General features: G+C 43.8%; 1 protein-coding gene across 1 annotated transcript in view; it reads right to left on the bottom strand.

Annotated features, from left to right (window-relative positions):
• NPR3 (natriuretic peptide receptor 3) overlaps window positions 1–15,271 on the bottom strand; it is a 45,192-nt gene extending 29,921 nt beyond the window's left edge. Inside the window, exons 1-3 of the mRNA XM_014875585.2 lie at window positions 14,569–15,271; window positions 9,937–10,059; window positions 5,834–6,000 (exon numbers count right to left, since the gene is read on the bottom strand). Of these exons, the coding sequence (XP_014731071.1) occupies window positions 5,834–6,000; window positions 9,937–10,059; window positions 14,569–15,271 (993 nt within the window). The remainder of the gene's footprint in view (window positions 1–5,833; window positions 6,001–9,936; window positions 10,060–14,568) is intronic.
• Between the last annotated feature and the right edge of the window lie 3,869 nt (window positions 15,272–19,140).

Genomic DNA, 19,140 nt, shown 5'->3' with positions numbered 1-19,140 from the left:
ATTTCTAGCAAGTACTTCAAAGACGGCCTTACCCATAAATTTCTGAGTGCCTGTTTAGTAAAGTGGAATGTGAATATCTGTGAAATCCAAGTAAAAACATGGGGCTATGGAAAATATACAACATATCCATGAAGATCAACTCTAAACTTTTACATTCCCAAAAAGTTCAGATGTTACTATTTCCAGATATACATACAGTTCTACACTATCTCCTCCATGGTTTAAGACAGCTTCAAAAATACACTTAGATAGACTAGAAAAACTAAACAAATCCACTGTAAGAGAGAAGAATAATTTCTTTATTTTGCTGTCTTTTATGACATCTGTTAATGGCAAAAAACTTATTATTACACTGTAGTTTTGCCCAAGACCCTGACGTGGATGACACTGGTCTTTCATACCACTGAGAAAGCATTAACTTCAGGGAAAAAAATAAGTGTCTCATGTATTCACCAAATTTAGCAGTCCACTCCTCTTACAGAAAATAAAGACACTCTCATTAATTCCAAGGGTTGAAGGGTTGGTCGTGAAAATCCTAAATATGTTTTACTAATAGAATTCATCTTGTTAATAAGCTGGCATGTGAAACCATTTTTTCCGGCTGCTGAAAGCAGCTTGTGGTTTGCTTTTATTCTTTCGAACACAATTAGTAAAGCACTCCAGCAGCTGAATAGATCCATTCATTTGAACAAATTATCCCCTGGCAGGGTTTGGAGGTTCTTTCTTTTTTTTTTCCCCCCTCCTTAAATCTCCTCAAAACTCTCTCCCATCCTTATGCAGTCAGAAGACACAAAAGACTGCCTGACATTAATCTCGCCTGCCTGTGCCTGAAAAAAGACAAGTGAGAAGGACATTGCTGAATAAGTTACATTTTCAGCATCACAGCTACAAGACTGAATTGCTCACTTCTCCCAGCCTTATCTTAGCTGGTGTGCAATCCTAATTAAAAGGCTGACGTAAGGAATACACACAGGGAAGAGTCTGGCACGGATGTTATGGATGAGATGATAAATTTTACGAGCACAGCTACCTCCCATGAAGCTTTTGTAGTTAACTGCTGGAGCTAAAAAGGTTGCTCTTGAGTGCACCATTTGTCCTTTCAGAGGGCTGAAAACGTTAAATAAAACAGAGTTCCCCTTTCTAATAGGGAGTAGTATCTTGCTGATCTAATTAATTTACATAGTTCATTCTTTCACTGAGATAACTTTACTGGCAAATCAGGCTCCAGTTCCCTTCTCCCAGTGCTCATTTTCAGAGTGAAAAAGACTGCGGGTAGGAAAAAACCCATGCATCCACCTTGTGAACAATGCTGTCATGTAGTTAACACAGCAGAAATATTTGTTTAATTAGTTACATTTTCAGCTTTTAAATGAGAAGAAAAAACAAGCCATGGGTGGTCTGTAACCTCAGAAGAGCAAATATCCCTGGCTGTAAAATCATCTGAGCTCAGAATACTGTGTTGGACATAAAAAAAGCATTTATTGAATCCTAGGCCTGAGTCGGGAACAGAAGGTGTATTAAGAACTTCCAAACTGCACCCTATCACCAATTCATTAAGTGTTCAGCATTATTTAATAAAAATGGCCTATGCATATACTTTAACTGAAACACTGTTTATTCATAAACATTTTTAACTACAGTATGTTGGGAATTATTCACACACCCCTTTAGAGACAGTTTTAAATTCTTCCTTCAAGTAATTGCATTCAACTCCCACTGCTGTCTGCCTCAACTAGCTATAGGTCTGCAATAGCTATAGGTCTGCAAGCAGAGCTTGCCCTGTATTTTGCAATTAAACCAAGGATGTTAGTTGGTTTACAGAGAACAAGATTCCCTGCTGTTAATGTCTTGTTAATGTATTAACATTACAAAAGCAAGAAAACCACCACCATTTGTATAAAATCATTAAAGAGATTCTACTGCATGTCTGAAAGCCAAATTTGATTAAATTTTTGAAAACATTTCTCCTTTTTTGCTTATTTTATCAGAGAAGTCGATCTTCAGGTAGGCACAGAATAAAATGGTCAGGTTTTCTACAAAACTACAGGATGTTTCCTGAAAAAACATGAGACACTGTTGAATGCTGAAATGATGGCTGAGCAGATTTACTGCTTCAGCCCACAACTCTTTGGGTCACATTAACATGATAGTAACTGCTTTCACACTCAGTCTGGTGAACAAGCAAACTAGCAATATTTGCTAATGGACTTATAGCTGCTGCTATGGGACTTTGCAACAGGACATTGCAGCCAGGGAACATCACCATTGCCCCATGCTATGCCACCCAAATATTTCTAAGATGCTTTTTCAGAACCTCTCTGCCACTCTCATTTTTCAATGCTGTCTAGTTAAAAGGTGCTTAAGGAAGCTCTCCACTTCACGAGAGAGATTCCTGGAGAAATTGTCTTTTCCACACTTTCCTGCTCCCTCCTAAGGCACAGGTTCTTCCACCTTCCCCATTTCCAAAGCATAACACCCATGCAGAAACAAGAGAAACTTCTGAGCTGGGAAAGACATACTCAAAACACGTTTTTCTCTTTTCTGTGTGATTTCACAGCTGGAGATGAAGACAGCCAACACTCTTTGACCTGTTACTCCTCCAAGGGCCGTATGTGTTCTGCATCTGGCAGTGGGACAGCTGCTCCTTTAGGACTTTGCCCTTTCTGTCTCCCTTATCTTTCCTTCTGTCATCTGCTTATTTTCCATTTTTATGATATTCTTTTTTGGTAGATAATAATGCCTTTAGGATTAGTGCTGGCAACAAGCCAGGACAAAATGGCAGCATTAACGAATTTTGTTTGAGTTAGGGTCACTGTGAGATAATTTAGACCATGGGCCTGGGGCCCCATTTTCCCATGACATTGGAAAAATCCACACAGAAAAGCAGACATACTGAATGCTTCAAATCCAAACCTCCCTAAGTGTCTCCTCTTGGGACACAGCTTGCAGAAAAGAATGAGGACTATATTTCAACACCCATGGATATGACTTGAGATGGGCTGTACTATTGATTATCTTTCTACATAGTTTTTGCTTTCAGGAGCAGAAACCAGCAGAGTAAAATCCATCTCTGTCACTTCCCACCCACTCAGCTCAAGGACTTTTCCTTCCCAGTCTTCCCCTGGAGGACACAGCTTTGCCTAATGCATACCCAGGCCACTTTTTTCCCATGTTGCCAAAGAAAGCACACTTAATGGGTGCCCACTACCCAGAAATTTTTCAGAGGGGAAGGAATTGGCCTTTAGTCTGGCTTCTTTTTTTCCCATTAGTTTTCAGAATGGATTTTTTTCTTAATCCTGAAGGCTGCCCCAAAATGTTTCTCCTCTGAACAGGGCAGCAGGACAATCAGTTAAGAGAATATTATGCATCTCTTTCCCACTGTCCAAAGTAGGGAAATGTATAATTCATCATAAATGATGCAAAGCAAACCAGAAAGTTAAAGTTCACACAGTTAATGAGGAAGCACAGCTATGGGGTATTTTTTGCTACACTCAACCAGAAACTAACTCTCTTAGAGACATTTTATTTTACCATTGCTAGAAGGCTGTGAAAAAGCATGTAGGGGAGACTCTTCTGAGGTCTATTTTAGTTAAGCATCTATCTAATACCAGGATACCCCGCATTTGAGCCCAAACTCCACCCCCACAGCCACGACCTGTATCTCCCCTACAGAGATCTCCAGGTCCTAATGGGCTCCACCACGGAGGTGAGCCTGTGAGCCAAGGGCTGATGTTTCAGATGGCAGGAATCTCTGGTAGGAGTACACAGATCACAAGATGCTCTCTGTGTCCCAGCAACAACAGACTGGGAAGAAAGAAGAAAGCCAAGTGGGAAAGGACGAGGAAGAGGAGCAGTAGGAGAAGCAGCAGCAGCAGCAGGGGCCAGTGCAACTTGCATGGCCCTAGAAAAGGCTCAGGGTTTTGTGTGAAGGAGTGCTTGGAACAAGGTAAAGGACTCTGGATCACAGGTGGCAATGAGACACAGGGAGAAGCAGCCCCCAGAGCCAGACAGAAGAAGGTCGAGGATGAGCCAGCCCCCTTTGCTGCCCCAGGGCAGCCAGCAGCACTGACAGGGCACACAGCAGCCATGGGGTGAGGAATGACAACAGAGGACTTCTGGCAGTGGGTGTGCAGCTGTGAGGGAGTCTCCCCAGCAAACACATTAGCCTGCAAAATCTCCCCCATACTGGCACAGGGGAATGTGCTCTCCCTTAGATCCAATCCTAGTTGACCAGAACAGGGCTTGTATCCATGCAGCCCCAATGAACACTGCACAGGGTTTGCAGTGGGTCCCCACTCTAAAGAGAAAAGCGTCCTCTTGCCTGCCTCCAAACTGCCCACAGACAGCTGCCTGAACTCTCAGCAGTACCAGGCTTTTCTTATCTGGGGACATGTCACACTGCCCAGACTAAAAAAAATAATGTCACAATACTGCAGATGAATGGATCTTAAGTATTTGAAATCACATTTCTCACCAACCACAACCAAAGGCACAACGCAGGTTTTGAAAGGACATACTTTGGTAAGTGACACCTGCAAAAGGACACATAGAGAGAAAAGGGAGCAACAGCACAAATTAAAGTCCCATGGCCTTCTTCAGAACTCATTTAGCAAGTTCTTCAGAGAGTAGTACCTTGAAATTGTGAGGTGGGGTTTCTCCACCAACCCAAGATAAAACATGCCAACAAAAGACTATGACTAGATTTTGAAAGTATCACAGGAATAATATAAACCACTGTTGTGATTTAAATTTAACCTTTTAGGGAAAATATTTAAATGAAATCCATTCAAGTTCTAAGAAGCACAAATTTTTTAAAGTTATACAATAAACTGCAGGAAGGGTTATTCATTCTTTAACACAACGTTCAAGCACAAGCTGGTGAACTGAAGATGGACACAAGGCTTAAAAAGCAAAGGGATGGACACAATGCTTAAAGCAAAGGGATGAGATGGAAGACTAAGAGAAAGCTGGGAAATTAAAGGTTTGTGTTGCTTTCCTAAGTTTTAGGCCCTCATTTTCTACAGCTAAGGACTGATCAAACTCTCTTCAAGCTTCTTTTCTTCATATGCCTATCTGGAAAGTTGACACTGCACCATGGAGGTTGAATACTTGTATCAACATGCAGAAATCCCTGCCAGTACATGCCATACTGTACATTCTTGCTTCCACAGATGACTTTTCTATGAAAATGCCTAATGAACTAGCTTAGCACTAGCTCAAAAGCATTTTCCTCCTACATTTTGAGAGGTTAAAAAAAGGCATAGTTTCCCATGTCCACCTCTGGAAGACAGTGGTGTTCCCCAAGGCTTAAAGCAACTTGCAAGGACTCTGTTGATATTTTAGACAGTTTCAAAATAAAAAACAGCAACTACTTAATCATGCTTTGTTGAGAAATAAGACCACTTTTCTCATTCACATCAAGAATGACTTAATCGCATGCAATACAGATAATGTAACTTTCTGAGATTGGATTCTAAAAAAAAAAAAAAAATATTGGGAGAAAACAAAAAAGATTGTATTTCTTTGCCCGTTAAGAAGACTTATGGGTGGTAGAGTGAGAGAGACCTGCCTTTGCCTAACCTTTCTGCTGATGAACTAGGAAATGAGCACAGGACCATTGGTCATGCATCCTGGTGCATAGATATAGTGCACCTAGACCAAGCCTATCCTTGTAATTTGCATTATCCACCAAAAAAAATTATATGTGCAACATCACTATTTTGCAACTGAGCCTAGGTGATTCTGTCCTCATAAGGTCTCACTGCCACTTCTGCTTTAATTAGGAGCATGTGTTTGAAGATTCTGTGATCTGAAGACTGTCATCAGTACTTACATAGTCATCTTCATGAAGACCTTGCTTCTGAACAGAACTTTTCACCTCCAGGGAAAACTTCTCAAACTCAGGCTTCACAGTCCTCAGCAGAGTGACAGTTTGGAGGTATGAGTATGCTTTCTTGGCTTCAAGGTCATGTTTGTCTCCTCTTCTCCAAGAACCATTTCCTAAAGAGAGAAACAAGCTTATTTCCCAACAGGTACCATTATGGAATTCCTTTTTCCACACAGAACTCCCCTTTTCTGATCATTGTAAAGATAGTAAAGTACAAAGGAGAACAGACCCTTCTTCTTAAACGTGTGCAGGAAACCAGGCAGCGAGGAATAACTAAGAAGTAAATGTGCAAACCAGAGGACAATCCTACTCCCATACTGAGTTTGCTTATTTTAAAAGGGTGGAATAAATTCTAAGTGTGAGATGGCATCTTGGAGCCAAACACATATTCCAGATCTCAAATACAGAGATATTTAAGTTAGAAGAAATGAGGGAGGATTCAAGCACAAAGTTTTTGTTACACATCACTCCTCTTGGACAGTCAGAAAGGCAACAGTAAAGTCAAGAGCATGATGGTGCAGCCTGAATGAGAGGCAGATGGTGCAGCTTTCCCACCGTGGTCAAGTACAAAACCATGCATGCCACGGCTGCCAGAGCAGCCCTGCTTTTAATGGAAAAGGAATACATAGAAATACAATGGAATCCTGTGCCTACACTATATTTACACGTGTTTTGTGTCACAGCAATGAAGAATTTAACTCAGACCACCAGTAAAGAAGCCACATTTTTAAAAAGCAGGATAGCTGACTGGTTGTTTATTAGCAAAGAAGTCCTTCTGACAAACAGACCCTGGCCTTAGCAGGCCCCGAGATCCTGATCCAAAGTTTCAGGAGGTCAGTGGAAAGGTTCATGTTGTCCTGGAGCAGGCTTTGTGCTATTTGATGTAAATAATAACTAAAAAAGGCTAGAGGGAACGGTGGTAGCCCTAAGCAGTGAGCCATTAAATGCTTACAAGTAATTAAAAGTTAGACAGTCTTTATTTTTTGAACAACAGCAATAAACCCCATTATGGCTAAATGAGCCAAGACAAAACTAATGCTCAATTCCCAAGGTGACCTGGAGGGACACAGGAACCTGAAACCAGAAAGGATGTGGTTATTTAGCTTGGGGGTTATGGACCACAGTGTCATTTGGACCAGGAGAAGCAAGTTGTAGAGATGTTAAGGGAGATGGAGTACAGGTGAAAAGCCCATGGTGCTCCTTGCACAGGGCTTCCCAGCTGCACCACACAGCTGCAGGAACAAACTCTTGGACCTGGAGCAGGTAAACAGAGCTTGCTTTTTTGTCCTCCCAGCACTGCTGCTGGGACTTAACTGGATATTTGCTCTGCTTCCTCAGAGAGCACAAGGGAAGAAGTAAAGGCCCTATACTTCTCTGGGGATAAGCCCTTTCTCCTGCAGCTTTTGGGTCCAGGGCAGCTCCTGTCAGTCCCCATACAGGGCAGGAGTAACAGCAGCACCCAAGCTTTTTCACCTCTCTTGTCCACCCCAGGAAAGCTTTATTTACCACAGCCCAGCACCACCTAGGACTGTAATCTTTAGACATACCATGAACTTTGCTATTTTTAAATGATTACATTTTTTTAGGAAGGAGCTGTAGATACAAATGCCTTGGCTGATGGATTTATTTCCCAATACAAAGTCAAAATCACACAGAACCCTATTCATCACACCCAGTGGAGTCACTGGATAGCAACTAACAACATCCCATAACCAGACATAATGTCTGGTTTTGCCACTCTTCCCTTCAGTGCCTGCACCTATCCTCTACAACTTTCAAAGAGAAAGAAATGCACATCTGGCAGTTGTAAGCAAGCACATCTTGCTACCTTCCCCAAAAGAGAGTACAGCCCTTGCAGAAGCCTCAAAGCTGAACAGCTTCTGCTCCAGCTGGGCACCTGCATTTTGGAGGTGCTGGATTCAAGGAGTACAGCAGAGACTACAGCACGGAGGACTTTGCCATAGCTTTGCACTTGCAAATGGAAATAGCTAAAAAGCATGAGATTATAGACATAAAAAAAGAAATTAAAAAAGGTAGTGCTAGTAGAATGTAACTTTTTGTCCTGGACACTATACATGTTCCTTCCTTCTTTAAATCCTGCCACTGGGACTGGGGAAGGCTCACTTGCATAACAGCGTTCCTAGAATAATTTACATATTTAAATTCCTTAATGGATTATTTTGTGGGAGGTCATCATGTTACAATACTTGTGTACACTTATTGCAATCGGGGTATTTAATAATCCTGTTCTTCTGAAAAATTAGAAATATTCGGATCAGAGGGCAACAACAATCTGCAATAAAGTCATCTGAACACAAAGACAGTGCCAATTGCTCAATCACACCCACTCTTAGGTTTTATGAAGTACAAAACCTAGTATCCACGCACTGGGAACAAGGATTTTGGGGGGAATTTCTCTACATTTCTCTTGTGTTTGCTTTTCACATGCAATGACCATCTGCACAAAAGTCAACTTCTGATGCACAGTCATTTCACTCTACATGGGAAACACATGCACAGGCAGAAAAATTGTTTTAAAACAAATGTCAGGAAACGCCACATTCTCACTGCACACATCAGAATTCAGACAGTTTTCATTAATCCCTCAGAAAAGCTACAAGAAGACTCGACTACCTGTAATGCCAAGGAGGGTAGTAACGAGGCTCCCACATTGGCTTTGATCTTGATCTACAACTTCATGCTTTAGATATTTCAGTGATTTTCTTATCTAGCAAAATTTTGCATCCGTTAGCTAATCTTGATATATGCAGCGGTATCTCTGCTTCTGTACATATCTAGATCTCTGAATTTATACAGTTACATACCTTCATTACACAGTGTGTCACACAGCACTGTTTACTGTGAAATAATCTCAGGGGTAGTAGATGAGTAACAGAAAGTTTATGCAAAAGAACTTCCAATTAACAGATTAATTTTTAAAACTTATCCTTTTTTAAAGTCAGTTGTTTCTGTTGATTAGTCTTTGCAGCTTAAAGAAAGTAAACCCCCACACTTTGCCTTTTTTCCCAGCTTCCACTTCATTATTATCTTGAAACGAATTTGTTATTGTAGGGATTAGTTAAAGTAGTCTGCACAGAGGAAATTATTTTCTCTATATCTGCAAAAGAATCTGCTCTTTTTAAGAGCCATGTTATACTTCAACAAAACCTGCCCATCTTCAGCCATCTGATGTTTCATCTTAGCAAACACATTGCTCCAGTATTACTTTGAATTTGAGTGAGACAGCTGCACCAGCTGAGAGCAGGTATAGTCCCTGCCATGCACTGATGTAACATGCAATTACAATTCTATTTTGGGATACAGATATATTAGATATATTTCCAAAAGAAAATACATTTAATTTACATTTTGAAGTCATGTTTTAGTTTGACAAAAATGATCCCTTTTACTTATGGGTGTAAACGGCCACTTTTATTCACTCTGCTCTAGAAACTTTGGACTGCCTGTGTCCCATCCAGCGCTCTCCCTTTAGAACAGTATAGTTGAATAGTTTTGCAGACAGAGTCTGTAATAAAAAGATAAATAAATTAGAAGTGTAGATGTCCCAGCACAGAGAGGATTTCTGGAGACACAAACCTTGCAGCTACTGGCTGTTGCTAATTACTCCTTCCAGCCATCTGCTCAGCCCACAGGTCACCAGGCTGCCAGGAATGCCCCAGCCCCGAGAGCTGGCAGTCACAAGGCTGAGGATGGTGTAAGTCACCCAGACCTGAGCACACACACTGCAAAATGGGGTACCCACACCACTGCCAATGTCTCTGCCTGGGGCTACTTCCCCAAAAAGTAATTAAATAAGTAATCGCTGTAGCCTATTTGGCATCCTGTGACCCATCCAGCAGCAACTATAACCACAAAGTTTGTTTTATTTCCTGCAACACCATATCCCAAGTGGAAGATAACTGCAACAACAGGGAGAGACAGTGATGTTTTCTGGGACTCAGTGCTGCGTGTTTTGAGGCTAAGAGATCTAAAAATACTACCAAGCTTACAAAAGACTTTGCAACACACTTGGGCAAGAAAAACATTACCATATGATGAGCTGTTGAAGAGTTCAATATTGAAGAAAGCATAGTCCCCGTTGGTCATTCCTTGCCGATGAGCAGCCAACATGATGTTCCTGATAGTGTCACCGCTGGCACACATGATTACAACTGGAAGAAAATGAGAAACATAGATAAGAAGCAGCTCAAGAACTTCAGAGAACAGCCTGTGAAGCAAGAATGCTGCCAGAGACAGTGACCCCAGCTGTCCTCAGAGTTTTGCAACAAACATGGAAACACAGATTGCAAACAAAGCTGATTTCCCAAAGAGCTGACGAGACAGGTAGTAAACACAGAGAGGCTTCCTCTTTCCCTGTCTCCTCTGAAGATAAATAAATAGAACTTCTTTGTGATCTAGTTTTTTACCCCTGCAAAATGTGTAAGTTGTGGCTCCAAATTTCTTTAGCTGCATGTATTTGTAGACTAGACCACAATCACAAGCTTCTGCTGTTATTTCTAAGCAGACATAAGATGAAGATGGAGATATCATTACCGTACCATTTCAATTTCTATTCCATTGAATAGTTTGATGTAGACTGAACTTGCCTACAGCTCAGCTACCTAATATTTAGGTATCTGGCCTAGATTCTGCACTTAAGGGAGAACAGCACCTGTGCAGCAGGCACAGCAGTATGAGTCTTTCCAGAACGTGACTTCCTCTCCAGAGACCCTAGGCAACAACCTGTGATGGGGTGCTTAATGCTAATAAATGGAAAAAATAAGCACTATTTTGTAAGTATGAAGATTAAAGGTGGATACAAACATCACAGAGCCCCATTTATCATGGGCCAATAGCTAAGCAGAGGATCTGCTGCTACAATGAGACCTACAAGCCCACAGGCGTGACCCCCACTGTGATGACTGTGGTTGGTGGGTCTCTTCCCAAATCTGCTGGGCAGGGGGATTACTGCCCTTGCTATTCCTTCCTTCTGCAAAAGGAAAGGAGAATCCCAACAGGTGAGGTCGTCAACAATGGGGAAAGAAGTCTCACACAGAGCAAGTTATACTACAAGCTTTTATACAGGTTCACAAGACTACAGGTATGAAAATCCTGGCATCAGAGGGAGGAGCAAAATATTTTATCATTGTGTGCTTCAGGACTATATCCTACAGCAGAGGCACAAGAGATCCTGCTAGGACGGTGATTCAAAACCAACTGCACGCACGTTTCCAAGAACGCCGTCACGCATGGCAGGACTCAAAAGCTACAATAATGTACGCAAATATTTCAACCCAACAATAAAAATGAATCAAAACCGCATTCAGCTCTTCTAGGTGGAAGTGTTTTCTATTATAAGAAATGAAAACGCCAAGCAGGCCAAATCTTTTCGCACACAATGAATCTTCTCCCATCGCCTTTCTGGTTGGATGCCATCACAGGCATAAACCTCCAGATGTGCCGCTGGGGTGAGTCATGTTCAGTACAACCCCACGCTTCAGGAGAATTGTACCATGCATAGCTCTGTCCTCCCGATTATGGCAGAGTAATATAATAATTTCCAGAGCAACAGAGCAAGACATATTTCATGACCATTGTGAAGTATATTAGCATGGAGGAAAACGAACAAGAAAAAAAACTTTCTTACAATAAAATTTGGACTAAATATTTTCCAGATGCACATCAGGAATGAATTTGTCTCACTGTTCTTAATTTCAGTATAGGTGAGAGATTTCCTTTTGAAATGTTTCCTTGCTGCCCTCCCAATTCTTCCTTGACTTTGCCTTTGTAATTCACTTCTATCATGAAATTGTAATCTGTAGATGGAATCAAAGGGATTCCCACAACACCAATAAAAGACGTTGAGCAAAAGGAATAAAAGAAAGAGAGTGTGTGGGGAACTACTTGAACATACATTAAATCGTATTTTGTAAGCCTCTAAAGGAATGTAAGGGAAGTAATATTAACTGTTTGGAAGGGGTTTCTAACCCAGCAGGAAAACAGAGATCACATATTTCAAGATTCTGAAGCAAATAAGCTATGGATATGTTTCTCACAATCTTCCAAAAATGTAAATTATGTATTTAATCTGCATCTGTACCTTACCATTTTGTATGTACAAACATGTACATACAAACCCATACAAAATGTTCCCCCTTCACCATAATACACACAGATCACAATAATTCTAATACTTATATGCTGAATTTATTGACTAGGATTATTGACTCATCCTGAAAATACTTCAGAGTTTAATTCCAGTTTAAAGGAATAAGCATTCCCTTTGCTACACACATGCCTTGGACTACGTGCTTATACATTAAAGCATAGGCCTGCATTTCTGAACCTTACAGTCCTAAGCCTACAGCATGAACTCTGCAGGTTTACCTGAGCCTGTAAGGAAGCTTGAACTACTAATCAAACTAATTGTAGACAAGCATTTCTTTTACTACAATATTTTTCATCATTATTTTTTGCAGCTCCAAGACTTCAGTCATTTCATATGGCTCCTAGGACTGAACACAGTCCCTGGTACACAGGGATGTGTGCCTCCTCCTCCCAGGGATCTGAGAGCTCAGTGCAAACCCCCAGCCAGCAGCAACCTAAACCCTGGGGCCAGCCTGTCCTGCTTCCCATAGGACTGTTGGTGGGGCAGTTTCTGTCCCAGATCTGAGAGAATTTCAAGCAAGAATCCTGTATCTGCTTGAAAGCCCACTCCCAGTCAGGGAGTTCAGTAAAAGCTGACCACTCAGATGGGACCTCAGACAGCAGCAGTCTTTGATAACTAGAGAAGGTGAGGGCTTAAAGCCAAGGACACAGCAGGTGTGACACAGGAGTCATTAAAAACTGGAAACCAACCAAGCAAAAACATTTCTAGAAAGTGCTGTGGACAGTGTGCTGTTGCCCACAAGTCCTGCTGTCCCACTGGGGGGGATCTACAACGAGTCCCCAGAACAAATAAAGACCTTGACTGATCTTCAGACCTCATCTGGTGCACCCTCCACATGGTGTAGAACTCTTAAAATATTGTGGTAACCTAAAAGATGCCATGAGCAGCAGGGCTAAAGGAATCTGCCAGGTAAGTCCTGCAGTCAGTCTTTAAGGTCAGAAAGGCACAAGTGGAAACTGGGGAGCCCCACTTGAGTGGCAGGAGTGATGGAAGGAGAGACCCCACAGGGCACAATGGGGAGAAAGAAGAGGGCTGCTTCTGTTCAGTCACTTGCAAGCTGCAAGAATTGTGAAAGATCAAACGTCTCACCTCAGCAAAGCATTTCAGACCAGGCTTAAAGCAAGCTCTCTTCCCTGACTGTCAGCATAGTGTGAAGAGTGGGGCTGGCTGAACACTTGTCTTTTCCTGCTGTAAGCATGCTGTAACGCTTTCAGCATCAGGAAACCCACACACACACACTTGACAAGTATCTTTCCCCACACTGTGGTTTCCTCCAGCACTGACACATTTATTTCTCTTCATTCATTATATTTCCCCAAATGGTACTTAAAGAGAAAGCTCTCTTTTAAGCACCTGCTTCAGCGAATAGGAAATTAAAAAGCGTGGCACTGTTAGACCTCAGTTATCTCACTCACTCCAGCATTTTAATGATTTCACAGCAGAGTAACATCAGCAGTGCAAGGCTGCTCCATCCACAGCCTACGGCACCATAATACCAGTTCTGCCTGCCACACACAGCATGATCTTTATCTGTCCAATTCTGATGGTATTTTAACACTCTACAACAAGATATGTAAGAATTGCACAAAGGGCTTTGTACATCCATTGGAAAATACCTAAGGACTTTAACTTCACCCTGCAGTTCACTCCTGGAATGCATCTTTTCTTTTTCCTTCACAGGGAAAGCCTGTGGCTGGTAAAGCCCTCTAACAGAAAAAGTGTTTCTGATAAGCCCATATATCCACACATTGCTAGGCAAGACCTCTCTTTAAGGCACATCTAACTACAAAACTGCACGTTCCAAAGCACCTTGCTTTGCTGCTCCACGATGCAAAGTCAGTTCATCCAGCCCAGATATGACTGTCCCACATGTCTTACAAGCCGCTTATGTCCACGGTTTCTTGCTAACTGTTGGTGACAATATTACGACATGCACTCAGGTGTCTCGCACGCACACATTCCCTGAAATTGCTGTTTCCCCTAAATGCATCTATTATTTACGAGGTACTCGACAGGGCTCCCAAATGGAAGAAGTCGCGAAAAGGTCTCCCGCTGCAAGGCACAGCAGGGAGAGAGGAAAACATCTTTGCTTAGTCCCTGAACTTACAATGTTACTGCAAAAATCTCAGAGAATAAGCAACAGATTTGCTGCCCTGCAGGCGCGGATAATTTGGGGTAAACCAGACCGCCAGCAGAAAGCTGATTTCTTACTATGCCACAAAGCCCTCCTAGGGTGGTCCCCGACGGCAAACGGCTCTCCACGCCGTCGGGAGGCAAAACTCTACCTCTGTGGGCAGAGCTTTCCCTCCGGACTGCAATTCGGAGGTGAAACTCCGTCGGGGGATGCCCGGGCCGGGAATGCTGCCGTCGCAGCACCGCAGTGGGCTTCCCCACGGCGGGGACGAGCCGTGACTCTCCCCCTGCCGCAGGTCCTTCCCTCCTCGGGATTCTCACTGCCCCAACCGGCCCCCGACGCCGTGAGAGCCCGCTCGGACACTCCGCCGCCACTCACCCCTCTCGCCCGTCTGCAGGGCGCGGACGACGTCGTCGATGTCGAGGTGCCTGCTGGTCTCGTCGAAGCTGTGCACGGCCATGTGGAAGGCCTCCTCCTGGAAGACCACATGGACGCCCTCCATGGCGAAGAAGCAGCTGCGCTCGGGGTTGCTATCGCTGTAGAGCAGCGTGGCCCGGTTCCACTGGTGGTGGCGGAAGAGGGCCAGCAGCATCTCTCCCATCTTGGCGTAGGCGGGCGCGACGCGGGTGAGGTGCGAGTACTCGCCGCCCTTGGCGCCGAAGCCGGCGGCCAGCGCGCCCGCCGACAGCATCGGCACGTCCCAGTGCGCGGCCAGCCGCGCCACCGGCGCCGCCGCGTACTCGCACACCGGCCCCAGCAGCAGGTCGGGGCGGCGGCGCTGCAGGGCCACCATGTCCACCAGGCTGAACAGGGCGCGGTTGCCGCACGCCGAGTCCTCGTAGATGAGCTGGAAGGCGTAGCCGGGCGGCAGACCCGCGCCGCTCTCCCGCAGGCTCCGCACCGCGTACTCGATGGCCGGCCGCACCCGCCCCAGCGAGAAGAGGTAGGCGTCGTCCTGCGGCAGCAGCACCAGCACCCGAATCAGCTTCTCCTCCTCCTCCTCCGCGCCCGTGGGGCCGCCGCCCAGCACCGCCCGCGCCGCCAGCACGCAGCAGAGGCTGCCGAGCAGCCAGGGCGGCATCGCGCCCGTCCCCCCGGAGACGCCCGAGCTCCGGCAAACTTTTCGACCCCCCTTCCCCGCCCGGCTCGAAATTGTTCGGTCGTGCTTTATTTCTCAGGTGTTTGGCGGATTCACAACCTGCCCCTCCCCACCCCGCCTGCGGGTCACGGACGGAGCATCGCGGCTCTGCTTTTCTCGATCTCTTATAGATGGACGGCTATTACTGTGATCACTTTCTCCCCCAGGCCGGATCCCCCCGCGGGGCTGCCGGGCTGCGCCCTCCCCGCTTAAGTAGCGCGGGAGCGGCGGCGGCGTCTCCGCACGCCCGGCGCGGCGCGGCCGGGTTTGTGCGCAGGGAGGAGCCGGCCCGGGCGCTCCCTCCCGCCCGCCCCCTCCCTGCGGCCCCCCCGCCCCGCACACCTCCGCGGCCGGGAGGGCGGGGGGTGCCCTTATCGCGTACGTCTAACACTGATGTGTGTGTTTCGCGTACCTTCCTGCTCGGCTGCTGCCCTCCCTTGCCGAGCGAGTCTCCGCAATCGGGCCCGGGGAGTAAAGAATTCCATTGCACTTATAAATTTTTCATAAGTATTTTTTGGGGGTTGCTCCAGCCCGCTTAAGCTGTCCCTTACTGCATAAGGAAGCCTTTGAGGCACCCCGAGGGCTCGGAGGTTCTGCGCTCGGCAGGGCTGTGGGATTTGGGGAAGGAGGGGTTGCAGCATCAGCACCAGGGGATGCAGGCGGCAGCCCGAAGGGCGCTGCGGCAGGGCACAAGCAGGGCTGCTCCCGTCTCCTCACTCGGAAAGGTGCCCATCCACAGCATAAGCCTACGGGGAAGTTGACAGTGGATCTGTGACCCCTGCCTGCGTCCCTTTGGGATCCTTCTGAGCCCCCCCCGTGCCAAGAAGGTCTGGATGCCGGGTTTTGTCATTTCCCATTGTGTTCAGAGACATAGTTTCATGCCCCGAGCAACAGAGGTTAACCCCAGCGAAGGAGAGGTCTGAGATTATTTTACTGGGAAAAAAAGAACTTCTGGAATTACTGGGACAACACTGCCTAGTCCTAAGAGCATCCCTGTTCATTTCTACTCACTGGCCTAAAACTGCTGTTCTTCAGATTTTGTTAGCCTTTTCTGGAATAAAGTGATGTGAAATGTGCAAGATGTTTTGTGAAAGAGGCTTTGGAACACCTGGTGCTTTTTCACTGCAATATCCTAAAGGATGGCACTCTGCGGAGATTTGTGAGTCCTGTAGCAACACAAATCCTGAAAGCCAGAGCAGGGCTGCATGGTTTGATGTCTTACAGTTGCTAGAGAGTGCCAGGTTTGCGTTGAAAAGGTGAGGGAATTGCTTCAGGCTTTACAGAAGGGGTTTGTTTCGTTCAGCACAGAGGTCGTTGTCAGGGCAGTGTATGTAAACTTTTTTTGATGCTGCCTTCTCTGTGCAGGCTATGAATGGTAAACCTGCACTCCTGTGGTGACCATCTGCTCACCTTTAAGGTGCCTCAATTAAATAAAGAAAGCTCAAAGCGCTTGTGCAATTACAACCGAGAAGTGGAATGAAAACAGCAGATAACACGATGTACAGAAATAATCATCAACATTTATCTAACAAGGCTCGGTAAAATAAAGAAGCTCAGAAATTCAAAGATGGGTAGTGTCTCTGGGAAATGTACCTCTCGTAGTTTTATTTGATTACTGAATCAAACTTCAGAGTGTTCTTGAAGATTACATAAACATCCACCCTGGTGAAGCTGGTTTTGTGTGTTCCTGTGCTGTAAGTTATGTCAGGCATTTTTTGTTGTAAATGACTCCGTATAACATAGAGGAGATTAGGCAGAATGTTACAATATACAACGCGCCAGCCATCTTTACCACAAAGCTTGCAAAAACATTTTCTTAAGACACATTTTGAAATGCTGACCTTTGTAGTCACTGCTTTATGGTCACCCTACAGATGTGTTTACAGCACCAAAATCTGGTCGGATCTCTCTTGATTTCCTTCTTCCCCCAGTAGAATATCTTTTTCATTTTACATGAAATGTAAACCTTCATACTCTCCTAGCTGTCTCATTTGAGTGTAAGCTGTGTAAACACAATAGAAGAGATAGTAAGCCCCTAAATCACAGGGCTGCTGCCCCTTCACACGGGCTGCTCCTTGTGAGGTAAAGTACTGCTGTGAATGAATAAGAAGCAGGAGAAGCAGGGCCAGCATGAGGCAAAACGAGAAACAAAAGGCATCTAGCCAGTACTGTGTAGCACTAGTAGTGTCAGAGTCCAATTTCAGTGCTTTCATAAAAACATTTGGCCCACAGTGTGTGGTTCTTGCTCACCTGAGTAACTGCATTCAGTGTTATGGGAGTCAGTGTCTCTGTGGGCCTAGAGTGCTATACACATTTCTGTTCCCCTTTGCCATAAGTTTTTTTATAAAGAAGAATCCCAGCCTATGATTGACTTATTTTTCAGAGCCAAGAAGTTATGCATGAGAATTTACTTGTTAATCCCAATTCAAAATGTCACTTAATACACCATCGTAGGTTCACTTATAGTATTTTTCCATAGCTATAAATTCAACATTTCTCCATAGGCATTATTTTTTTCAGCTATATAAATGCTTTTTAATAGGAACAAACCTACAGTGCAGATTTGTAGCAGGCAGAATGCCCACAGACTGCAGTGAGAACAGAGATTTCAGAATAGCCCATAAGGACTAAAGTAATTTCGGACACAGGCTATTTTCTCCCCAGAAATAACTCAAACACAAGTCAAGAATCACTTGACTCACTTCAGCCAGCATTAGCATTAGCCTGAGCTGCCTGATGCCAATTCAGAATGTTTTTCACTGATGGGTTTGCTGAAAACACAGTCCCACCTACAGGCTGAAAAGATGAAATGCTTTAACATCGCCTGTACTGCAAATATACCCTGCTACTCAGACTTGCAAACTCTTACCCCGTTTTTCAAGAAATCTATTCTCTTCTTATTTTAATAAATATTATTTTAATAATATTTTAATAAACTATATAAATATAAAATATTGTTTTATAATATAATATTACTTTTAATAATACTATATTTAATAATTATTTTAATAATATTTTAATAAATTTTAATAAATTCAAAGGAATCTATACTCTTTTGGAATGCCCGTAATGGATGTTCTGTGACCTTACCTACATATACTTCTGTTATGTAAAAATCAACATGGTTTTCAGGTGAAAATACTGCAGCATGAAAACCCAAGATGAGCCAATCTGATGCTAAAAAACAGATGGAAATGGAACTTTTTTTTCTTTTCCTTTTAAGTGACACCAACTTCTGCAGAGATTAAGAACCCCAAGATCAACAAAGTGCACACAAAACATAGGTGTACATACAGATATACGCACACACCATGCATAGTAACACTTTGCTACTGTTGCTATCTGAATAGCTTCCACTCCACAGCAGAAAGGAAAGATGTCATTTTTATTTTACAAATGACATGCTAGGATGAAAAAGACTGGTCTCCACTCTTTTCCATACATAATAAAGGTCAAACTTCTTGTCTTGAAAGTTTAAGGAGGAACAATATTTCTGCTGCCTGCAGACAACGTGCAACATGGGCAAAATGCAGCTTTATACACAGCAAATTCTAATTGAATTAGTCATTAGTGTTCTACAGAACACTTGTGGTACCACTTAAGCCTATGAAAGAACATAGTGATCAGAAGTTGACATCACAACCTTCCTGATAACTTTTATTTCTAAGAATAAAAATATTTTCGCAATTATTTTCAGTTTAAAAAGTATTCCTACATTTCGTATTTTGCAAGTATCTGTAATCAGGAAAGTAGTATTAAGGATGCAACTACTGCATTATTTTTAACAGTGTAACCTTATGCATTACCTTGAG

This window comes from Sturnus vulgaris, chromosome Z (genome assembly GCF_052056855.1).
Source record: "Sturnus vulgaris isolate bStuVul1 chromosome Z, bStuVul1.hap1, whole genome shotgun sequence".
NCBI lineage: Eukaryota > Metazoa > Chordata > Aves > Passeriformes > Sturnidae > Sturnus > Sturnus vulgaris.
This window is presented reverse-complemented; position numbering and strand designations above follow the sequence as displayed.